We start from the raw sequence: 25,789 nt of genomic DNA on the forward strand, positions 1-25,789 counted from the left end.
TCATGTTAGCTGACTGTGGTGATCTTTAACTTCACTCTTTGATAAATATACCCCCAAGATGGCAATCAGACTAGTCCCTGGATCAAATTGTACTATGAGCTATCTCCCATAACCCTGTATTGCCTCACTTGCTAAAAAGCAATCCAACCCCTTTTTAAAGCCATCTAATGTATCAGCCTGTACAACTGATTCAGGGAGACAATTCCACATCTTCACAGCTCTCACTGTAAAGAAAAACCTTTTCTGAATATTTAGTAGGAATCTCCTTTCTTCTAATTGGAATGGGTGCAGGGCTGTATTTAGGTCCATTGCTGCCCTAGGCATCAGCTCTAAACACACCCCTACGTCGTGGATGCTGATGTCACAAGGCATTCTTATTGATGTCACATGACGTATTCAGCGGTAGTGACGTCAGCGCCTCGTGCTCTGAAAAGACTGGAAGAGAAGGCTACAAGAGATACATAGAAAAGAAGGTTAGCAGAGAAAGATAGAGTAGAGGGCTAGAAGCCTGGAAGAGATGACTAGAAAGAAGGCTGGAAAAAAACAATAGAAGAGAGGGCTAGAAGAGAAGGATAAAAGAGAAGACCAGAAGAGAAAGATAGACAAGAAGATTAGAAGAGATCTATCACACCTCCTTTCCATATATAAGGAGTATCAATGAGTGCAATATTATACAACACACACTAACATACATGATCCTCTATTCATTTACGATTCAGCTCCTTCTAGAGAATGTACTATGACCTACATACTGTAATTCTAAACTATTTTTTGCATGTGTGGCTGCACATGAATATGTATGGTGGACATCCCATAGCTTAGGTCCTATATTCAGCTTGGGACACATGCCCAAAATAATAGTATCCATTACACAGTAGTAGTAAGTGTCTCTATATGAACATAATTAAATGGTGACAGTTCCATAGCCAAGAATTTTAATGGCCATGTAGTAGCACCACCTAGTGGATCATTTGTTTTGCAATAATATCGGTGGATTATTTAGTAATAAACGAGACTACCGTTTACATTCAGAGCAAGTAAAATACATGGTGTGGATCTTTTTAATTGTTACAAGCCAGAAATGCCGACGTCTCTGGCACTATACAGGAAAACCCCATTTGTCAGAGCACATGAATCAGACTGAGCAGCTCCCAACGCTTTCAGCTAAATGGACAGGATCGGGGCAGCTGCAGTTGTTGCTTCTTTAGAAATCTGCCAGCAGTCTGGGTGGGAAGAAGACTTTGCAGCTGCACCATTCCAGCATGAATCCAAAGCTTTACTGGTACATCAGGAAGCAATGACCTAAGGGAAGGGGAATTATCCTGACATGTTTCACACCATGAGCCGAGTAATCACACAGGAGCTTAAGTCTATGATAAAGCAGCTCATGGTGCCAAACATGTCGCACTTATTCCAATTCCGTGACCACTGCACATCCCAGTGAAGCCTGGGATTGTTTTAATGGAGTAGCTCACCTTAACATTTATATACGCTGCAACTGTCCGTTTTTACTGTACTGTAACTGTCAGGCTTGGAATTTTAACTTCTATCTGGTTGCTATGGATTAATTACAGCAATAGGGAAGAATAAGGAGATAATTAACAGGAGGCGTAAAAATAAGGATAAGCAGCAAAAAATAATACTCACATACTGAAAACGAGCATTTTTAGTTGTAGCCTGGAAAAGGAAGGAAGGCTCATCATTCAAACAACATGCAAAATTTAAAATGCAGACCAACTGAAAACTTGCTTAGAATAGGCCTGTCTATAACTAAATGGTAATCTTAAAAGGACATTTTGCCTTTAGTGCGGAGACCTGCACTTGCGATTCAAAAATTTGGTTGGAGCAGAGCTGTATACGCTGGCACAAGGGTAATCCTACTGACAATATGCAGCCTGCAGCTTTGCTTTTCTCTATTACAGCAATTTATTTGGAATAAAACTAATTAAGGGAAATATGGGCATAAGTAGCTGTGCCAGATTTTTATTTGGTGCTTCCATAGGTAACGATTATGTTGCAGGAGCAAAAGTGGAAAAATAGGCTAAAAGCAAAAGGAGCCCACTTCAAAGTCTTTTCCTGGGTAGTCCACACTCGTAGCGGCAACTGGATCCACTACCTGCCCTGTCTCAGTGCAGTCTGTAGCAATTACCTACTTACTAACTGCTCTTTTTTAACTCAGTCTAGAGCCAGTACCTGCCCTCTCTTAGTTCAGTCTAGATCCACTACCAGCCCTGTTCTAACTCAGTCTAGAGCCAGTACCTGTCCTGTCTTCAGCCCTGTTCTAATTCAGCCTAGAGCCAGTACCTGTCCTGTCTTAGTGCAGTCTGGATCCACTACCACTAGATTTTTGGGGGTTATTGAATTATTTAAAATGTTTTCTGCATTTTGAAATTTGGAATTTCAACCGTTATCTAAGTGTAGGCTTAAAGAATGTTACATATACTAATAGATGGGGCAAGGACATAAAAGGTTGGATAGGCCATGAGGGGTGGAGACATATGGGGGCAGAGCCGTGATCCAAATTGGTGGAGCCAATCAGGCAGAGATTTGGTGAATAGAGCCTGGTTATAGAGGTCCGGGGTATAGAAGGGGACTTGTGAAAGGGACTCTAGTAAATTAGAGAGCCTTGGCTGATATTTTACAATCTAAGCCAATAAGTAATACAAGCTAATAATAAAACTATAGAAATGTAGTCTCACATAGAATATTTTGTTGTATCGTTCGGTTACTGGGGTCAGTGGCAGCCACAATAATGACACCACATTTATTGCAGTCATGGATGAGGCAGAAATAGAAAGGCAAATAATTCAAAAACAGTTGACAAGAACAGGGCAATTATACATTACTTAAAGGAAAACTATACCCCAAAATGAACACTTAACCAACAAATAGTTCATATCATATTAAGTGGCATATTAAAGAATCTTACCAAACTGGAATATATATTTAAGTCAATCTTGCCCTTTTACATCTCTTGCCTTGAGCCACCATTTCGTGACTCTATCTGTGCTGCCTCAGAGATCACCTGACCAGAAATACTACAACACTAACTGTAACAGGAAGAAGTGTGGAAGCAAAAGACACAACTCTGTCTGTTAATTGGCTCATGTGACCTTATATGTATGGTTTGTTGGTATGTTTGTGAGTACAGTGAATCCTACGATCCCATAAAAAATAAGGGCGGCCCTTATTTTTTAAAATGGCAATTTTCTATTTATGATTACCCAATGGCACATACTACTAGAAAAGTATATTATTATGAAAATGGTTTATTTACATGAAGCAGGGTTTTACACATGAGCTGTTTTATGCAATATCTTTTTATAGAGACCTACATTGTTTGGGGGGTATAGTTTTCCTTTAAATTGGGGTGCAATTATATTTTTTTATTTCAAAGCTAAAACATCATATATTTCTTAAAAAAAGTTGATCAAAATGTCATATTTAAAGTCCACTAATGAAACCTTGGCATTTGCACTTTGAGAAGCTTTTTAGGATATTTGTCTCCAACCCAAAGTTCTGCCAATGACTTAGGAATGATTAAGGAAATGTACATGTAATACCTGTTATAGCATGGTGATTTATATGTCATCTACTTTCTGCTGAAACAGGTCTGGTTCTGTAGTGTAAAATAGCAGTGTCTGCATTCTTCTTTACAGACTCAAACATTCAATGTATAAACTGAAAAATGTTACAAGATTCTGCTTTCCTTTGAATGACTGAACTAATATTTAGTTGTATAATCAGTGTTTCTGAGAACTGCTGCACATCTGTGTTACATGGAGTCCACCAACTTCTGGCACCTGTTACATTCCACAATTCTTCTGCATTTCTTGCTTTTGACTCAGAAACAGCATTTTTGATGTCACCCCACAAGTTTTCTATTGGATTAAGATTTGGGGATTGGGACGGTCACTCCATAATGTCAATCTTGTTGGTGTAGAACCAAGATGTTGCTCATTTACTGGTGTGTTTGGGGTCGTTGTCTTGTTGAAACTCCCATTTTGATGGCTTTTCCTCTTTGCATCACATAGTTGTCTTCTAATTGTAACAGTATCACAGGTAACTTTACACCTTGTTTGATCTTCCTGGAGTTGATCATTGGCCGAGTCTTTGCCATTTTGGCTATTCTTCTATCCATTTAAATGCTAGCTTTACATTTTCTTCCATGTCTTTCAGGTTTTGGTTGCCATTCAAAAGCATTTGAGATCATTTTAGCTGAGTAGCTATTATTATTTTGAACACTTCTATTAATTGGAACAAGCCTCAATTAATGATTGAATTACACAGAATCAGCAGCATGTCATGACTGTTGGGTCTGTTGGTTTTTACTAGTAAATTATTTGCCATGTAGTAATATCATTTCTACCAAAAACATTGATCAGGTTAGTGATGTCAGACCACTAATATTCTGAACACAACTGTATAACATTCACATTCCTTAAATCAGCAGACATTTCAGCCATTTAACTATACTCTCATATATATAATCAAGGGTTAAAGCAGGGGTCCCCAACCTTTTTCCACCCGTGAGCAACATTCAGATGGAACAAGAGTTGGGGAGCAACACAAGCATGAAAAATGTTCCTGGCTAGTGCCAAGTAAGGGTTGTGATTGACTATTGGTAGCCACTATGTGGACTGGCAGCCTACAGGAGCCTCTGTTTGGTAGGACACCTGGTTTTTATACAACTTTCAAGCCTGGAATTCTAAAATAATCACCTGCTCTGAGGCCACTGGGAGCAACATCCAAGGGGTTGGGGAGCAACATGTTGCTCACGAGCTACTGGTTGGGGATCACTGGGTTAAAGCATACTGAGAGCTGAACTTAAGCCTCATCCTGGTTTACAAAGTAAGAAACTGTGCTATGTGGCTAAAGTATGGTACAAACGCAGGTCATAATGAACTTTGCAGAAACTAAGCTCCAATCAGCTTTTCATTACTCTATCACTAATCTGCCCATGAGCCTCAAACAATTAAGAAAAGTAAATATCTGTACATACATGTAACATACCAGATGTGAATATCATTACATACAATATGCACATGTACAATTCCTTATTCTTATTTTATTGCTTAATAACATGTCTTTTTTTTGGAGAAATAGGCCTAAAAGACATCCCTGAAGCTTCTTTCGAAGCTTTGAGTCATTAAAAATATCATCTCTTTATCTTCTCACCTTCCATCTGTGAAAGAGTGAATATTCCTCTGTGTATTTCACCAACTTTCCTTGTGAAGAGTAATCTACGTAACTACATAGTGTACAAATATCTACATGCATTTCAATAGGACCCAAATGCATTCACTAGCAGATGCTGGGGACATTCTGTACTTAGAATTACTGATGGAATATATGCTACCAGCACTGGGTGTTAGGAAAGACTACATGTTGTCATAGTACATGTAATGAATAGTGATGAGCGAAATTTTCCGCCAGGTTTCGCAGCGAAAAAGACGCCCATATTGTTGTGTGTCAAAAAAAAGTGTCGTCACCAAAGACTTCAATGCATTTGGTGAATTAGTTGCCGTTTTGCGAATTTTCGTCATAACAGGTTAGATTCGCCCAACACTACTGATAAACATTCTTCTTGTATAAAGTCATATAAGATTAAAATAAATTGAAACAAGAGAGAACCAAAAAATTAAAGTGAATTTTATTCAATTTTGTTTAACTGATGGACATTTATTGTAGCAAATCTGATGGACACAGATAAAAATGTCATTAGGAATTCTCAGTCACAGACGCAGCATTAACATCAATTAAAAACTAAATCAATCGGGGGGAAGAAGCAGTCACTTAACTGTTTATTCATCCCTAGGTCTAAAGATTGAACAGAAACCATTGTAAGAAAAAATGATAGTGATCTACAAAGTCACCCAGGATTCTCCACGTCTAGAAAAAAATAAATCAGGCATCATACGCTCTGTAATGACTTCCTGCACTGGCCGTTTTAAGCTGTATTCTTCCACACTGCACATTAACATGCAGAGAGCATGGAAAGAGTCATGTGTTGCTGGGGTTCTTGGGCAGTGCATACAAATTTAAGAGGGCTTAAAGCCCTAAAATACTGAAAAATGTGCAAAAATATCCTGTATTCAACTATGTTTCATAGTGCTGTAGATCTCTCAGAGTGGAAATGTTCAGTTTGAGAATGGCTTAGAGGTGAGGAGTATGGAATCCGTATTGTTTTTATACTGTATATCCCACAAGATATATCCCACTCTACTATTGCCAGGACTTTCTCCATGTGTTCAAGATCTTGCTGGTATTTTGCAGCTTATTCAGTACTGCATTTAGATGCTGAGATTTGAAATGCCTCATACAGATTAATTCAGAACCTTTAAATTAAGCTCTTCTCACCTGAAACATATAAAATAATTATTTTAGACAAATTACTTTGGATGGTCCCCAACTTTCTTTGCACTTCCTACAGCAGAATTGGGAGAAGGTCCTCTGGCATGAGCAAAACATAGCAATGTATAAAAGTGGATGCAGGTTCCCTGTATCACTAAATGTGCATGTGATGGGGATTGTCAGCCCTGCAAAACATGCAGCAATTGCAAGCAAAGTCACATTCTACTCCCTGTTTGGATGAGCACACTAAAACAAGTCAGCAACCCACTGAGAAGACTTTGTGAGATGCTGATCAAACAGTTCAACATGCTGTAGCTGAGAGCAGGTATGGGATCTGTTACCCAGAACACTCCGAATTACAGAAAGGCGGTCTTCCCTTGGACTCCATTTTATCCAAATTTTTAAAAACAATTTCCTTTTCTCTTTAAAGGGATACTGTCATGGGAAATTTTTTTTTTTCCAAAATGAATCAGTTAATAGTGCTGCTCCAGCAGAATTCTGCACTGAATCCATTTCTCAAAAGAGCAAACAGATTTTTTTATATTCAATTTTGAAATCTCACATGGGGCTAGACATTTTGTCAATTTCCCAGCTGCCCCAAGTCATCTGACTTGTGCTCTGATAAACTTCAATCACTCTTTACTGCTGTACTGCAAGTTGGAGTGATATCACCCCCTCCCTTTTTCCCCCAGCAGCCAAACAAAAGAACAATGGGAAGGTAACCAGATAACAGCTCCCTAACACAAGATAACAGCTGCCTGGTAGATCTAAGAACAACACTCAATAGTAAAAACCCATGTCTCACTGAGACACATTCAGTTACATTGACAGGGAAAAACAGCAGCCTGCCAGAAAGCATTTCTCTCCTAAAGTGCAGGCACAAGTCACATGACCAGGGGCAGCTGGGAAATTGACTTAATGTCTAGCCCCATGTCAGATTTCAAAATTGAATATAAAAAAATCTGTTTGCTCTTTTGAGAAATGGATTTCAGTGCAGAATTCTGCTGGAGCAGCACTATTAACTGATTCATTTTGAAAAAATATTTTTTTTTCCCATGACAGTATCCCTTTAATAATAGACCAGTACCATGTACTTGAGCCAAACTAAAATCTAATAAATCCTTATTGGAGGCAAAACCAACCTGTAGGGTTTGTTTAATGTTTAAATGATTTTCTAGCAGACTTAAAGTATGAAGATTCAAATTACAGAAAGATCCATTATCTGGGAAAAACACCAAGTCCCGAGCATTCTGGATAAAGGGTCCCAAACCTATACTTATTTCACCTGGCTCTCACATAAAGCAACGGGAGTAGTGATTTTGTGTGTTCAGCGAGCAGTAAACCACTCCATGTGCCATTAGCTCTATGTATAGTGTAGTGATGATGCGCATAAGCAATATAACTTAATTACAATGAAATGTAAGATAATACAAATATCCACTCACCCCCAGTTGTCAAAACCAAACACTGTAATATGTCTGAAAGAGAGACAATCCCCTTGGCTACATCATTCTCATCAACCACAACCAGCCGGTGAACCTAAAGAGAAACAAAAATAAACAAGAGATCAATGCATAATGTGAGTTGCTGTTCATGAGAAGCAGAGAAGAAGGGAGTATATAGAGGAATCCAGCCACAACTGTAAGTCAGAGAAACCAATGTTCCCTCTAATTCCTTTTCGGCTATGTGCACAAAAAAATTATTTTGTGCGTACATTTTAAACTTGTGTGTTCAGGTCAGAATTGATACAAAATATTGTGTTTTCAGACCAAATTCTTTGTGCGCACCACAATTTGTTGTGTGCGCTGGCTTCAAAATTTGTGTGAGGGAACATTTAACATAATTAATAGATATTTACAGTTCTCTTTCAGTTGACATGACAAAAGCAAGCAACTGAGCAGTTGCAATTAGTTACTAAAAGAAAGTAAAACGTTGCCAATGTCACTACATAACCCCCTCAGGGACATTCTCACACTCTGTACCTCAAGCTATTTCCACACTGTAATGACTTTGGCCTGGGTTGCATAAAGCAGTTAGATTAGGGACATTAGCTTTCAGACTGCTCCTTTATACCGTTATTCATAAACAATATATACCTAGTTACAGTTATACAGGAGCACTGTACATTGAGGTGTGACAGATTTAGCGACTGTAAAAGGCAGCAGACAATAGTACAATGCTAGCACCATTCAGGTAACAATCAGAAATAATACCTCTGCTTCTACCAGCCGGTTGAGGATAGTCTCAAGTGTTTCATGCTCATAACATTTCAGAACACCTTCAAAGTAATGGGAACGATGGCCCAGAGCTTTGGTCACCGTGATGTCAAGGTTATTGTACGTCTTCTCAGCCGCCAGATTCTAAGAAATTAACAAAAAATAGAAGTGTCTGCATTCCTCTTTACAAACTCAAAAACTTGTTTTAACTGAAAGATTTTCAAGATTCTGCTTTCCTTTGAATGACTGAACTAATATTTAGTTGTATAATCAGTGTTTCTGAGAACTGCTGCACATCTGTGTTACATGGAGTCCACCAACTTCTCACCTGTTACATTCCACAATTCTTCTGCTTTTATTGGTTTTTGAATGACCTCAATAATTGAACTCCACACTGCTATCGTTTATAACAAGCTATTATTATTTGGAACAAGCCTCAATTAATGATTCAATTACACAGAATTGGCAGCATGTCATGACTGTTGGGTCTGTTGGTTTCCTAGAACTTTACTACACCTACTAGTAAATTATTTGCCATGTAGAAATATAACAGTGACTGATCAGTTTAGTGACGTCGGACTGCTATTATTCTGAACACAACTGTATAACCTTGCTTTTAAGATATTAAATGCAAGAGCAATAGAACAAGAGGTACTCACAATGACATCAAACTTGGAATATATATCTACAACGCGTCCTATAAGGGAAGGAAAAAGAAAGTGACCGTATTACTGGCTAGTAAAGTATGAGACTAGAGCAAATGATCAGAACACTAGGAGGCACATTTATCAAGGGTCGAATTTCGAGGGTTAATAAACCTTGGAATTCGACCCTCGAAGTAAAATCCTTCAAATTCGAATATTGAATTCGAAGCATTTTAGCGCAAATACTTCAATCGAATAAAAATCGGTCAATCGAACGATAAAATCCTTTGAATCGAATGATTCGAAGAATTTTAATCGATAGAACGATTTTTATTAGATCATAAAACAACTTAGAAAAGTGCTGGGGAAGGTCCCCATAAGCTAACATTGAACCTCGGTAGGTTTAAACTGCCGAAGTATGTAGTTGAAGTATTTTTTAAAGAGACAGTACTTCGACTATCGAATGGTTGAATAGTCAAACGATTTTTAGTTTGAATCGAAGTCGATGGTCGTAGTAGCCTATTCGATGGTCGAAGTACCCAAAAAAATACTTCGAAAAATTCTACGTTTTTATTATTTGAATCCTTCACTCGAGCTTAGTAAATGTGCCCCTCGGTCAATAAATGTGTTAAAACATGGCTAAGAATAAAAGATTCCAGAAAGCCATGAGACTTGACTTGTCGACTAAAATAAGTGCTGCAACATCTGACAGGTTGCTGCTATAGGCAATTATGTACTTTACCATGTGTTAGCAATAAGTATCTAAATATAGAAAAGCTTGAACCCCCGATTGTTACCCCAAGATAAAGCTTCTTTCTGACATTTTAGAAACTGTGGCAAGGACAGGCCATAGAAACCAGTTGCATTACTACCATGCTCACCAGGACTGCTGATAACCAGGAATATTTTTTAAAAAACAAACATCATTACTAATGTCCCAGAAAGGCTTACAGAGATTGGCAGCTGTAATGTAAAAAATATGCCCTCCAGGCCTATGGAGAGAAAGCAAAGTGGGTGGCTGGGAACACATAGGGGTATATTTATCAAAGAATGAAGTTAGAGATCACCACAGTCCTCTCAAGTGAAATTCCGCCATTCTCCATTAATTTCTATGGGATTTTTTAAAGACATATTTATCAAAGGATGAACTTTCACCCATTGATAAATACGCTTTTAAAAATCGCATAGAAATGAAAGGAGCGTGCCGGAATTTCACACTAGTGGATTGTGGTGATCTTTAACTTCACTCTTTGATAAATATACCTGGGGACTGGGTGGCAGAAGAATACCTTAGGTTACACTCACTTGAGTGTTAGGCCTTATACGGTGTCATCTGTTAATGGGGATCTACTGTATACCATTCATACACCTTTGCTAAAAAATAAGCACAATAAATAGAAAATACATTCTAATTCTGATTCTATTAATTTAAAAATAGCCATATTTGCCGAAAGTATTGCTATTATAAAGCACTAATGGAAACTTTGTGTTTCACTGAACTCACTCCCCCCTCTCCCCTGATAGGCAGGGTAATTTGTTCAAAAGATAATAAAGTTGTTCAAGATAATAAGAAGCTCTGAATAATCAATCTCCTCCGCTTCCTAAGGTGAAGCCAGTGAAGTAGAGAGCAGCTCATTACACAGAGGGCTTGTCTGTATTCTGCCTCTATGCATTTTTAGAAAGTAGTAAATTAAGTAGCTTAAAGTAATGGTTCACCTTTAAGTTAACTTTTATTGTGTTATAGAATAACCAATTCTAAACAATTGTTCAATTGGCCTTCAGTTTTTCTATTTTACAGTTTTTAAATTATTTGCCTTCTTCTTCTGACTTCTTACAGCTTTCAAATGGGGGTCACTGACACTATATGAAAAACAAATGCTCTGTAAGGCTACACAATTATAGTTATAGCTGCTTTTTATTGCTCATCGTTCTATTCAGGCCCTCTCCTATTCATATTCCAGTCTCTTATTCAAAACAGGGCATGGTTGCTAAGGTAATTTGGACATTAGCAACCAGAAATTGCTCAAAAACCACAAGTAATAAAAAGTGAAACCCAATTGCAAATTGTCTCAGAATATCACTCTCTACATCATACTAAAAATTAAGTTAAAGGTGAACAACCCCTTTAAGAATGAAGACAGGCATTTTCCTTTACACATTATATTGTTCAATGTAAAAAATCAATTCTTTATTGCACCCTTTAGAGGACATGAAGAATGCTGAAGTCTCTGCGCTGTCTCTGGAATCCTTCACTAACCTTTATTATCCACAACTGGCAAAGCAGACACCCGCCTCTGCACGAAGATGCCTAAAGCAACATACACTGGAGTGTCCGGGCGAACAAGGGCAATATTTTCATAAGTGCCGATGTGAAGATCCTTAAGAGATTTGGTCACAAAATCAGGTTTTTCAAGTTCAGACATCTTCTCGTTGACCAAAAAAATAGAAAATAAGAAATGCTGATGAAATGAGGTCACTGGGTAGAAGCCAAAGGAATAGTACTAATAGAGCAAGACTTACAAAAAGCTTAAGGAATTTCAGGATGCGTTTGTGTGTCAGGATGTACAGAGTATTCCCCGAGTCAGGAGAGATGACAGGAAGACGGTGTATACGGTTCTTTATCAGTGATGAGACAGCATCAAACAGACTGAGGACAAAAGGAAGAAAGATATAGACCTTTCAGTGCATTATTTATTGTGACAGTCTTATGGCACAAGTGAAAAGATATTTAATAGCTAATATGAAACTTTGCAAGTAGGCTCTCAGTCCATAGGCTATCCTAGCACCGGTGTCTTTGGATAAATGAGGAAAATACCATATACAGGTATAGACCTATTATCCAGAATGCCTGGGACCTGGGTTACCCGGAAAACAGGATCTTTACGTAATCTGTATCTTCACACATTAAGTTTACTAAAAAATAATTTAAGCATTTATTAAACCCAACTGGATTGTTTTGCCTCCATTAACGATTAATTGTAGCTTAGTTGGGATCAAATACAAGGTTCTGTTTTATTATCACATAGAAAATGAAAAGCATTTTAAAAAACTTAAATGAATTTAAAATAAAAGGAGTCTATAGGAGATGGCTTTTAAAATTCTGAGCTTTTGGGTAACAGGTTTCTATATATCTGTACTTCACATAAGGCGTAAGGCCGGGAGTAAGAAAAAAAAAGAAAAGAAAAATCTTAAAAGTTCAGAGCACAGGCTCTCGACAAGCAAACTCAGTTCCTACCTTGCATTGGGTGAAATGCTAACCAGAGGCTTAAAGGAATCCTGCAAGTAAAGCTCTAGATGAAAAAAGAAAGATTCCAGATCAGGACATTAACTAAACTATTTCCTGGGCAAATATATGTTTGTACAATTTATTTGCAAGCATAAAAGGAATTCAGTTGGTTGCTGTTATCTGATACATTGGCATACATCCTGCATTTACAAGGCTGATTGGGCCAGACACCCAACTTAGCTTGTCTCAATGAAAAAGAGTTTTTTGGTGGAAAGGGGGGCTGGTGTCCTTGCCCCTAACCATCGCACAGTTCCATGTCTTGCTGTATATCATCATTTGTGTCCAAAGTTTAGGTGCCACGACTGTGGCAATTGGAGGATTATATCTGAACGGTTCTGTCGCTGTACTGCTGTTATACAAGTGCATTATGCAAAAATCCAATGTCTTGCACTGAATTACCAATCTTTTTGTGGGAAATATGCGGACATATATATTAAAACAAGAAATTTCTCAGGCTTTCTGAACTGGCCATATATGGGCATATGATATATGTAATAAACTGAGTGGCCCCTCCAATTACTGTGTTTTGTTTTTCTGGGATTAACAAGAGTAGTGTATAAATAAAATCAATTACATCTTATGGTTCTGGTGCTTATAATCAATAACTATGATAAGATTACACCTCCCCTCCATGACAATAAAAAACAGCATTGTTCATATGTATGTGTTAAAGGAATTGTTCAGTCTAAAAATAAAAACTTGGTAAATAGATAGGCTGTGCAAAATAAAAAATGTTTCTAATATAGTTAGTTAGCCAAAAATGTAATGTATAAAGGCTGGAGTGATTTGATGTATAACTTGTCAGTCAGAACCCAACTTCCTGCTTTTCAGCTCTCTTGGTTTACACTGACTGGTTACCCTGGCTACCAGGCAGTAACCAATCAGAGACTTGAGGGGGGGCCACATGGGTCATATCTGTTGCTTTTGAATCTGAGCTGAATGCTGAGGATCAATTACAAACTCACTGAACAGAAATGTACCATGTGGCCCCCCTTCAAGTCGCTGACTAACTCAGAGTTATAGAGCTGAAAAGCAGGAAGTGGATTCTGGCTGTTTTATTAGACATCTGTTCACTCCAGCCTTTATACATTACATTTTTGGCTAACTAACTATATTAGAAACATTTTTTATTTTGCACAGCCTATCTATTTACCCAGTTTTTATTTTCACACTGAACTATTCCTTTAATATACAGACTCACCTCTCCATGTCTCAATTTTATGTTCCTCCAGCTCATAAATCTGTACCTGATTTGAAAATGAAAAGAAATTCAACACTCCAACTTAGAATTCATGCACAAAGGTAGAGCAGATGATTCCTTCCAAAGCATTCAATGTACAATTGTAAACATGTAATATAAAGCTCAATGTAAAACTGACATGGCATGTTCTTTAATAAGTTCAATATATATATATATATATATATATATATATATATATATATATATATATATATATATATATATATATATATATATATATATATATATATATATATATATATTATATGATATTATACAAATAATGTGTTTCAAGATCTGTGATGCCCAAAAACAGAAAATAAGTCTATATATAATAAGATACCCCTTTTTTAAACTCACCATGGGTGACTTGTAGTAGCGATGAAGAATATTGATGAAGTCTGTTATGGTTAGCATGCCTATATTAGGAAAGTTAAAGAGACAAACGGTCAGAGTTCATCAGGAATGCTGGTCAAAGGGTAAACTGGTTACCAACACAAAAAAAGAACTGCAATGACATTTCATTTGAGGTTAGGAAAAGCCAATGATCTCAGGAAAACAGGATTTTTTGATACTCACCGTTAAATCCTTTTCTCTGTAGTCGATAGGGGGACACAGGGACTCTTGGGGTTTAAGCTCCACCCTCCAGGAGGCAGGACACTATTAATAAAATTAAAATTAAGTGGGCGTGCCCATATAGTGGCTTAACCCCACATGCTGTAGCATTCCTTCAGTTGGTACCAAAGAGACTGCTGAAAGACAAACTGTATTAACACTCAACTTGCAAAACCGTAAATCAGGAAAACTTTTCCTTAAGACCAAGTGGTCAACATTTCGCTCAGGGTTGGGAAGCCCTGTGTCCCCCTATCGACTACAGAGAAAAGGATTTAACGGTGAGTATCAAAAAATCCTGTTTTCTCTGTCGTCTAAAGGGGGACACAGGGACTCTTGGGGACTTAACAAAGCAGCCCCAGACAGCAGGGTGGGAGCGAATACAGATAAGGTAAAGACACGTTACTGTACCACAGTGTGTAGTACTGTGCGGCCAAAAGCGGCCTCCGCTGATGAGAACGTGTCTAGCCTGTAGAATTTAGTGAATGTATGAACCGAAGACCAGGTGGCTGCTCTGCAGATCTGGTCCAAGGAGGCCGAGTTGCGCCAAGCCCAGGAAGCACCCAAGGATCGTGTGGAGTGAGCCCGAACATTGGCAGGAGGAGTTCTGCCCTTAGCTAGGTAGGCTTGTCTGATGGTTTCTCTGATCCAACGTGCGATGGTAGTCTTGGAAGCTGACAGGCCCCTCCGAGGCCCGGACGGAATGACAAAAAGGGCTTGAGAGCGCCGATATGATTTAGAACGGTCAAGGTACCAGCGAAGTGCTCTGACCACATCCAGACTGTGAAATCTCCGTTCCTTGTCATTCTTGGGTTCTGGACAGAGAGATGGAACCACAATCTCCTGGTTCACGTGAAACGATGACACGACCTTAGGCAGGAAGGAAGGCACAGTCCTCAGGACTGCCTTGTCCCTATGAAAAACCAGCAGAGACGGATCACAAGATAAGGCACCTATTTCCGATACCCTGCGAGCAGATGAAATGGCAACAAGGAAGGCAGTTTTCCAGGTAAGCCACTGTTCAGGGACGACACCCAGAGGTTCGAAGGGAGGGTCAAGGAGAGCCTCCAAAACGAGGTTGAGATCCCATCCAGGGACTGGTGATCGATAAGGTGGAACGATATGTTGTACTCCCTGTAGGAAGGTGCGGACTGAATCGTCTAGGGCTAGACGAGACTGGAAAAGGACAGAGAGGGCAGATACTTGGACCTTCAAGGAACTGAGCTTCAGACCGAGTCGAAAACCTCGCTGTAGAAAGGATAAGATCCTGGGAATATTGCAGTCATGGAAGGAAAACATTGATTCCTCGCACCAGTTCCAGTAGCTGCGCCAGACCCTGTGGTAGGCCTTAGAGGACGTAGCCTTGCGTGACTTCAGCATAGTGGCAATCACATCGTCCGCTATACCCTTACGTCTCCAGATGGCCGCCTCAACAGCCATCCCGTCAAAGCGAACAGTCCCGGATTGTGGTGAAATATGGGACCCTGCTGGAGAAGGTCGCTCCTGGGAGGGAGGCGAACTGGTTGAGCTATGGACATGTCCTGAAGATCCGTAAACCACGTTCTCCTGGGCCAATACGGAGCTATCACTATGACCGTCGCACAGGATTGCTTGATTTTCTTCAGAACCCGAGGAAGCATTGGAAACGGAGGGAAGACGTAAGCCAGGTTGAAACTCCAGACTTGTGTCATGGCGTCCACCCCCAGCGCCGTCGGATCCCGAAAACGGGCGTAAAAGGCTGGAACTTTGCGGTTGGCTCTGGATGCCATGAGGTCGACTTGAGGACGTCCCCACCTTTTCACTAGGTCTGTGAACACTGCGGGATGAAGTTCCCATTCTCCCGGATCCAGCTGGTTCCGACTGAGAAAGTCTGCTTGCGTGTTGTCCACTCCCGGAATGTGTATGGCAGATATCCTGACTGAGCTGAGCTCTGCCCAGGCTAGGATTTGTACCACCTCCGCTAGGGATGCTTTGCTGCGGGTACCTCCTTGTCTGTTGATGTACGCGACGGTTGTGGAGTTGTCGCTTTGTACTCGGACAGACTTTGTTTGGAGTAGGGGAGACCAATGTCGTAGGGCAAGCTTGACTGCTCGAAGCTCCAGGACGTTGATGTGTAGCCTCGTTTCTGTGGGAGACCAACGGCCTTGTACCGACGAGTTGTGCCACGTGGCGCCCCACCCGAGGAGACTTGCGTCTGTCGTAATCACGGTCCAGTCCGGAGTTGCCCAGGACTGGCCCGTCGTCAGATTGTGGTGGTTCAGCCACCAGAGGAGTGACTCCCGTGTTGTTTGCTGTAGAAGAATCCGTTGGGACAGGGGACCCCCTTTCCATCCCGACAGAACGTTGGCCTGTAGAGGTCTCAAATGGATCTGAGCAAAGGGAACCGCTTCGATGGACGAGACCATCAGACAGAGTACCTTCATTGCGAGGTGGACTGTGGGGTGCCGGTCTTGAAGGAGGAGATTGACTTGCGCTCTGATCTTCCTCTGCTTGTCCAGGGGCAGCGAGACACGTTGAGTCAGTGTATCGAATTGGAGACCCAGGAATAGCATTTGGTGACTGGGTGTCATGCTGGATTTGTTCCAGTTGATGGTCCACCCGAAGCTCTGAAGCAGCGATATCGCTTGTTGCATGTCCCTTCTGCTCTTTTCTAGTGTTGGAGCCTTCAGGAGAAGGTCGTCCAGGTAAGGTGTGATTGAGATTCCGTGGAGTCGTAGGGTTGCTGCCGTCACTGACATGAGTTTGGTGAACACTCTGGGGGCAGAGGAGAGGCCGAATGGGAGTGCCACAAATTGGTAATGGAGATTTCGGAATGCGAATCTGAGAAAACGATGGTGAGGAGGCCAGATTGGAACGTGGAGATACGCGTCCTTGATGTCGAGGGACATCATCAGTTGACCTGGTTCCATTCCTCGGATGACTGACCGGAGAGTTTCCATTTTGAACCGGACTGATCGTATGTGTTTGTTGAGGAATTTCAGGTCCAATACTGGTCGGAAGGACCCGTCCTTCTTTGGCACCAGGAACAGATTGGAGTAAAAACCGCAAAATGTTTCTGACGGGGAAACTGGAATGATCACTCCATTCTGTTCCATGCTCGTAATGCAGTCCAAGAAGGCTCGGCCCTTGGCTGGGTTTGAGGGGACTCTGGACATGAGAAATTTTCGGGGAGGAAGAGAAGCGAAGTCCAGGTGGTAGCCCTCGGAAACGATTTCGGTTACCCACGCGTCCGACGAGTATCGTGTCCACACCTCCCGGAATCTCAGCAATCGTCCCCCTAGCGGTTGCAGTGACCCCGGAGGGGGTGACCCGTCATCCTGAAGTGGCCTTGTCGGCTGGAGACTTGTTGTGGAATTTGTTGTTCTTCCACGATGGCCGTCCCTTGTCGTTTGGTTTAGAGCGAAACTGAGAACGTTGGGGAGGACTGTGCCGTCTGGAAAAACGTCCAGCGTGGCCGCGAAAGGACCGACCGCGCCTGGAGGAAGTCGTGGGTCTTGACTTGCTTTGGGGGAGGAAGGTGCTCTTCCCTCCCGTGGCCTGTGAGATTATCTTTTCGAGCTCCTCACCAAAAAGTCGCTGTCCCTTGAAGGGTAGTGAGGTAAGGGACTTCTTGGAACTGACATCCGCAGACCAGTTCTTCAGCCAGAGCGTTCTGCGTGCTGCGACGGAGAGAGCTGATGTGCGAGCAGTAATCTGTGCTGTATCCAGGGAAGCGTCGCACAAGTAAGCTGCTGCCTCCGCGAGGGACTGTGCGGAAGGTAGGATGTCAGCTCTGGGGATGCCATCTTGAATATCGGCAACGAGGGATTCTGCCCATGCCTGAATGGCTCTCGCTACCCAGGCTGAGGCGAGAGCTGGACGAAGGGTTGAGCCAGCGGATGAATAGACTGCCCTGAGGAAACCTTCCAGACGTCTGTCAGATGGGTCCTTGAAGGCTGCGGCGTCCGTGACTGGTAACGCTGTGGATTTAGATAATCTCGAAACTGGTGCGTCCACAGTTGGAGGCAGTGACCATTTCTCTACCAAGTCCTTGGGGAATGGATAGGATTTCGAAAATTTCCGAGTAGCTTGGAACTTGCGCTCCGGCGAATTCCATTCCTCTTGTATTATGTTAAGGAGTTGGTCATGCGAAGGAAAACATGCAGAAGCTTTGTGTTTTCTTTTAAACAGGTTAGAAGATGAAGCCTGTTGTTCAGGCGTCTGTGTGATTTTTAGCACGTCTATCACCCCCTTGATAATGCCCTCTACGTCGTGAGGGAGTTCCTTGCTTTTGGAATCTTCCGCATTATCCTCCTCTGCTTCTGAGGAAGCATCAGAAGGTGGGAGTTCCCCCTCTGAATGAGAAAAATCCTCTCCAGCTGACGAGACGTCAGAGGGGGTATGGGTGTCGGTGTCACCCCTGGAGCTGGGAAGCCTTTTACGCTTTCCACTGGCTTTGTGACCTAGTTTGGCTAGGGCTTTGCCCAAATTGGTGGCAATGGAAGGAAGGCCCTGCAGGGATGCCAGGGATTGGGAAAGTTGAATGGCCCATAGGGGGGCAGGGGGTTCTGAGGAAGTGCCCGCTACCCCATCCATTGCATCCAAATCCTGTGCGGTTTCCCCAGATTCAGGGACCGTTGGGATGGACCCCTGGGTGGGCGCTGGACCCTGCCCCTTTGAGCAAGATCTGCAGAGCGGGTCAGCCTGGCCCCCAGGGATTTTTAGTTGGCAGTTTTTGCAGGTAAAATAGGTCACCTGTGCTGCTGGTGCTCTCCCCCCAGCCCTGGGGAAAAGTCCCCCTGACTTACCTTCTGCCATACGAACAGTGGCTGAGGTACCTGCTGATGAATGTCAGTCAGCAGATATGCTTTGCAAGAGTGCTTTTAGGCAATCCTAGACTGCTGCCTGAAGGTAGAGCCTAATCCCCAAAAGCAAGAGAGGCTCCCGTGTCTCCTGAAGTGCTGCTGGCAGAATGAGGAAGCGTCAGCTTAATGTGGCTGTGTAGAGTGGCGGGAAGGAGTTCGGCGCCTTCTGAAACCACTTGTACGCTTCGCGCCGAAAAAAAAACAAAATGGCGCCTGGAACGCATCAGCGCGATGCGTTCCACTGCGTGCAGGAGAAGGGCGCGCACTCACTAAGCAGCCCGTCAGTGTGGAAGAGCGTCGGAGAAGGCAGACAATGCCACCTTGAATGCAGCTAGGTCTGGGCTGACTGAGGGGGGTCCCCACCCGGGGGGGGGGGGGGGGGGAGAGCAGGCCAGAACACGAGTAGAACAACTCATACTCACTGCTGGCGTCTCAACCGGTCAGAACATCTGCTGGCCCCAGCGGGTTGCAGGAATCTTTTCTGTGCGGGTCGGTTATAGCCTAGAGGGCTAGCATATGACCCCGGTGAGAGATCCCTCGAGGGGGGGGTACACACAAAGGAACAGGCAGTCCTGCCCTGGTGACACCCCATAGCATGCTTCTGTGTTGAAGCTGGTATCCATCCTCCTTGAAGCAGGACACTTTAAAAACTGAAGGAATGCTACAGCATGTGGGGTTAAGCCACTATATGGGCACGCCCACTTAATTTTAATTTTATTAATAGTGTCCTGCCTCCTGGAGGGTGGAGCTTAAACCCCAAGAGTCCCTGTGTCCCCCTTTAGACGACAGAGAAACAATATTTTCTTAGTACTTTCAATGTTCATTCAACGAAGCTGCCTGTCTCTAAGGTTCATTTATTTGAAAAGATTCATAATCCTGGGACTGTACTATTCCTTTAACAAACACATGCTTACACCAAACACAGAATAAAAATCTAACATTCCAAGTCTACACATTTATATCCGGGCAATTGAATGGATTATGAGAAATCAGTTTTTGATTCCCTGTGTATACAAGAATTTCTGCCAGTTTGTTCACGTGACCAGTAAGAAATATGACCACACACTTATAAAAGCAAAGGTTTTTTTTACAGCTTTATTAAGCAACTGAGGGCAACAACAATACATGATTTAATGGTATATCTTAAAAATACGGCATGAGCAAGCCTTGGGAGTTTAAATACAAATGTTTACTCATCATATCCATAATAATGCCAGACCACATAATTGCATGTTCCTTTGCAACTTCCTTGTTGGCTACTTGTAGGAGAACAATGGAGTTCTTTGTGCAAAGATGAGTAAATATAATTTTTACTGGTGTTAGAGAATATCCAAGAACATGAAAAGTGCTACATTCACCATATTCACCATTAAGGATATGTAACCCATAATTACATGGATGTAACCTTGTTCAGTGTACTTTTCTAAGCACTTACACAAATTAATGTTTTTGCTATTAAGCATTGAATTAACTGTTAAAATAATGAACTTTGTAACAACAGTGCCACCTGCTGGTCAGTTCCTCTGACAGTACAGTCAGAGACAGAAGAAAAAAAAACAGAGACCTAGTCTTATGTTGTTTTGCTCAGGAAGGAGATGGGAAAGGTCACGTGAGGTTCCTGTTTTTCCTGAGCAACATCAGAAAAGATCTCTGTTTTCCTTTTGAAATACCTCTATGATAAAAAATAATTCATGTAAATTGCAAAAGTAAAAATAGAAAAAAAATATAAAATACATGTTATTTGTAAGACCTACAGTTAAAGAAATGAAATCTAAAATGTAAAATTGCTTGGTCAAGTACACAAATAGAAGTGCCCATTTAGCTGGTGCCAAAGGGGTTAATGTGAGCACACAAAAAAAATGCTTACCTACAAAGCCTTGCTTTTTGCTATCCCAGAGTGGTGCAGCTCTTACCCCATTAGTGACTAGAGCAAAGAATGCTTTCTTCACCTGCAAATTTAAGAAGTTTGAACAATCAAATAATGTAAAGCAGTGGGTTGTTGGCCTTTTTTTATTAAACAAAATTTAGTCAAGGTCCCTCTTAGTTAATTACAGGGCTACAGATAGGATCTATAATCCAGAATGCTTGGGGCCTAAAGTCTTCTGGATAAAGGAATCTTTTTATAATGTGGATCACCATATAGTAGGTCTGCAAATTTATTTAAATAATAAATATACATGTAAGGGATCCGTTATCCGGAAATCTGTTATCCAGAAAGCTCCAAATTATAGAAAGGCCTCTGCCATAGACTTTATTTTATCCAAATAATCCAGATTTTTAAAAATTCTTTCCTTTTTTTTCTTTCATAATAAAACAGTAACTTGTACTTGATCCAAATTAAGATATAATTTGTCCTTATTGGAAGCAGAAGCGACCTTTTGGGTTTATTTAATGTTTACATGTTTTTTTAGAAGAATTAAGGTATAAAGATCCAAATTACGTAAAGATCTGGAAAGCCCCAGGTCCTGAGCATTCTGTATAACAGGTCCCATACCTGTACTAAATAGTAATTTTTAGCAACTGTCAATTCATGCAGCTTAGTTAGGATAAAGTACAAGGTACTGTTTTATTATTATAGAAAATTATTATTACAGGAAAGAGATGACTTTTCTGTAATTCAGAGCTTTCTGAAACCAGGAAAAGCCAGATAAGGGATACCATATACCTGTTTATGAAAACACTGCTGTATTAGTCATTCAGACACAGTTCCAATAATATCTAGGGCAGTAAAATGTTTCCCCTAAATCTCATACCAATTGATTGTAAAGCAGGACTTCCAGGGGCAACAAGAGAGCAAATTGTACTGCAAGATAAATAAATGGTGGTACCTGAAGGGAGGTATCAAAAACAACAAGCTTTGAGCTGATGGGAATGAGATCGTAGCATTTGCGATTCTTCATGAACCGTGTGTAAACTCCACTGTCGGATTCCAGCACTATGTATGAAACAGAAACCATAAATATACACCAAGAGTTTTCATGGGCGACAGCCACTAAATATTTTCTGTATTGTCAAACAAAAAAAACCTACTTACCATCTGAAGCAGGTTCACATTTCTCCTGCGTGTTAGTTTCGATCACAACAGAACCCTAGTGCATAAACAAATATTAAAATACAGGACAATTTATAAACAAATATTATAAGATCCGAGAAACTTTACCATACGTCCTACTTTATTAGCAGTATTCATTATATATTTGATTTATTTTTAAACCTTACGTTTTATTGTAATTTTTTTAAAAAAATGCTAACTTAAATAAATTACTATATAATATTAAAAGGAGAACTATATTAAAATTAAAAATTAATAAAAAACCTTTACTTCTCATGGAAGTTAAAAACTTTCTAAGAGTTCTACATCTTTTGAGTACTTAAGGACACATATATTTTGCATACACGTTTTTTTTTAATGCAACTAGTGTTTTGTGAACACGTCAAGCACGAGAAAATGCAGCACGTTGCACTTACAAAATGCTGTAAAACTTGACTGCAATAAATCAGGGTCTGAGTACAGCAAATACTAAGGTTCATGGTCCAAAAAAGCGAGGAAGGAATAGGGGTAGAATGCAATGAATAAGCAGACAGATTTGTGATATTTAAAGGGGAAGACCACACAAACATAAGCTTATTGAAAAGTAAACATAATTTCAAGCGACTTTGCAATATACATCAATTAAAAAATATGCAGACTTTTCATGATTTTTAATGGTTTGGAACAGTAACCCCCTGCTCTCTTGCTGATCTGTCTGACTACTTTACTGAGCAGGCTGACTACTGTTACTTTGCATCAACAGCCATCTGTCCTCAGCCTGCATCCTCCAAACCCCACAATTCCCTGCCCATGTGATTTAAATAAGGAACGGAACATCACAGTGCAATGCATTGTGGGTTATGTAGTTCCTGCATGCTGTCTGTAAGCTGTGGAGAAGTTGTTACAATTTGTAACATGAGTGTTTAGTCCCTTCTTCCCTGCCAGGATTTCAAATGATGCAGAAAGAGAAGAACTGTTAACCAGCTGGATTTCAGCATAGAAAATTGCATTTAGTCATACTTTTTGAAGGAACAGGTAACTGTGATGGGTTTCTGTATTATGTGGGCCTTTATCAAACGTTGGTTTGGAAGCCGAAGTTCCCCTTTCATATATATAGAATCTTATTAAAATGAAATATTAGAATGTTTAAAAATAATTTAAAATGAATATCTAGTGCATGCACACATGCATAAAGATAAAGGAAAATCTTGTTCCATTTTTATTTAGCAGATATATCCATTTTTATTAAGAACAGATATATCAGGAAAAAAATAACCAACTAATGTGAATTATTAACAAGTAAATTACATTTATATTCGATTAAAAAGTGGACTTTTTCAGCGTACAAGGTTCAAAATAGAAATTAGTGATTCAATATTGAGGCGAGTTCATGGAAGAAAATATCAATACAAATTGCTATTCTGTAGCAGAAAAGAAACTCATTTTGTCAAAAGTGATAAATTGCTCCCCCAAAGAGCAAAACAAACCCTCAATCATACACGATTGGCTACCCAAATTACACCTGATATAAAAAAAGAATGAAAGTAAATTGCTTAGAAGTTAAAGGGGTTGTTCAATTTATATTAACTTTTGATATGATGTAGACTAGAGGGTGAACTTCTGAGACCATTAGCAATGGGTTTTAAATGTTTTTTATTATTTGTGGTTTTTGAGTTATTAAGATTTTGCAGCTATCCAGTTTGCAATGTCAGCAATCTGGTTGCTAGGGTGTGAACTACCCTAGCAACCACGCATTGATCTGAATGAGAAACCGGAACATGAATAGGAGAGGGCCCGAATAGAGAGATGATTAATAAAATTAGCAATAACAATTAAAGTGTAGCCTTACAGATTTTTTTTTTAATTTTTTTTTTTGGGGTCAGTGACGCCCATTTGAAAGCTGAAAAGAATCAGAAGGCAAACAATTTAAAAACTATACATATATATATATATATATATATATATATTTACCATTCTAGAACATACTAAAAGTTAACTTCAAGTAACAGTAACACCAAAAAATTAAAGTCATTTAAAGTAATCAAACTATAATTTACTGTAAAAAAATGAATATGGTTAAAAATGCCATATTTTATATACTGAACTTATTGCAGCCGCCTAAAGTTTCAGCTTCTCAGCATTGATCCAGGACTTCAAACTTGTCACAGGGGGTCACCATCTTGAAAAGTGTCTGTGACACTCACATGCTCAGTGGGCTCTGAGCAGCCGTTGAGAAGCTAAACTTAGGGGTCGTCACTAATTATCCAGCAGAAAATTAGGCTGACCTGTAATATAAGCTGATGCTACAAGGCTGGTTATTAAATGCAGATGCTAGTTGCACTGGTTTCTGTGCTGTCATGTAGTAATTATCTGCATTATTTACTAATCAGCCTTATACTGTGACATTTCTATTCTATGTGTACTGTATATTGTGAGTGGATCCCTAAGCTCAGTAAGTGACAGCAGCACAGAGCATGTGCAGTGAATCAGCAGAAAAAAAGATGGGGAGCTACTGGGGCATCTTTCGAGACACAGATCTTACTGCTAAAGGGCTGTGGTTGCCTTGGGCTCATACAGAAGCACAAAACATAATGTACAACATGTCTAACCTTCTTCTTTAGTTAAGCTTAAGTTCTCCTTTAAAACAAAGTGTAAATGTCCCAAAAATGTGTTTCCCCTTTGTTTATTATTTCCTCAAGACAACTGAGCAAAAATGATTAAGGCACTTGTAGGAAACAAATATTTCTGTGCAAGGATAGGTTTGTGGTTAGTTTTAGTCAGTACTAATAATTGTCTTTCCACTCTGTCGCCTCTGTGACTAGAGACACGCAGTTAATAAAGAAAGTATTTCAATGAACTTCTCGCCTGTCAACTTCACGCAAAGATCCGATAGCCGAGCGTCTAGTCGCTGCGCAGCTGCAATAGGAAGGCGGCAAGCGGGACATCTCTGCTACCTCTGATTTCTCCTATTCTAGCGTCTCCGCTTCACGCCGGTGTTTTGCGGAAACCCAGAGACGGCTGGTCAAGCAACAAGGCTGTGCGTAGCAACGCTAGAGACGTATTATTACACCTGGAGCAGATTTTGAAGCGCGACGTACAGCAGCTATAGCGCTAACAAACCTGCGCCTACGTCTATTTAACGCTATTCATGTTCTAACTTTCATGCCTCTCACCGGTTCCATGGCGGCCTCCTCATCCGTGACTAATAATGTAAACCACTTCCGCCCTTTTTGTAGGTGTGCTTCCGCCCAAAAGTTCCTCAAGCTTATGGGCGGAAGTACGCGTACAAATGCAAAATGCGCTCACTCTCTTCATTATGTTTCCCCTGGAGCCATTTTTATTGGGGGCATTGTATTGGAAATTACATTCTGTGCTGCAGGTTATATGTATGTTTATAAAGCTCTAATTTATACTATATAGTAATATTTCATAAGTAGACCCCAGGGTGAAAAATTGTACCATGCCCAGACCATACCTCCAAACATTTTGGAAGTAAAAAGAGGGACAAAATTTTTTTTCCGCATGAAGCGCAGCAATTTTTGAGTACGCCCCTTTCTGTGGC

The 25,789-nt window shown here is 40.5% G+C and overlaps 1 protein-coding gene across 2 annotated transcripts; it reads right to left on the minus strand.

Annotated features, from left to right (window-relative positions):
* Positions 1-5,636: 5,636 nt before the first annotated feature.
* prkag1.S (protein kinase, AMP-activated, gamma 1 non-catalytic subunit S homeolog) lies at positions 5,637-25,502 on the minus strand. 2 transcript variants are annotated; one of them, XM_041584370.1, is made up of 13 exons: positions 25,401-25,502; positions 22,231-22,285; positions 22,025-22,131; positions 21,064-21,145; positions 14,101-14,159; positions 13,702-13,747; positions 12,450-12,504; positions 11,735-11,861; positions 11,472-11,637; positions 9,230-9,267; positions 8,568-8,714; positions 7,800-7,893; positions 5,637-6,360 (listed from the first exon to the last, which is right to left on the minus strand). In XM_041584370.1, the coding sequence occupies exons 1-13, from the start codon at positions 25,407-25,409 to the stop codon at positions 6,341-6,343; spliced, it is 1,005 nt and encodes a 334-aa protein (XP_041440304.1). In that variant the 5' UTR covers positions 25,410-25,502; the 3' UTR covers positions 5,637-6,340. The 2 variants fall into 2 exon arrangements, with proteins under 2 accessions (XP_041440304.1, XP_041440305.1); XM_041584371.1 differs by lacking the exon at positions 25,401-25,502 and adding an exon at positions 25,182-25,344.
* Positions 25,503-25,789: the final 287 nt, after the last annotated feature.

Source organism: Xenopus laevis, chromosome 2S (assembly GCF_017654675.1).
Source record: "Xenopus laevis strain J_2021 chromosome 2S, Xenopus_laevis_v10.1, whole genome shotgun sequence".
Lineage (NCBI taxonomy): Eukaryota > Metazoa > Chordata > Amphibia > Anura > Pipidae > Xenopus > Xenopus laevis.

Coding starts and splice junctions, on each gene's coding strand:
- prkag1.S (XM_041584370.1), bottom strand. Junction 11,638..11,734: donor TGAAATTCCTTAAGCTTTTT/GTAAGTCTTGCT, acceptor GTCAACGAGAAG/ATGTCTGAACTTGAAAAACC. Junction 8,715..9,229: donor ATTCCAAGTTTGATGTCATT/GTGAGTACCTCT, acceptor TTAATTTCTTAG/AATCTGGCGGCTGAGAAGAC.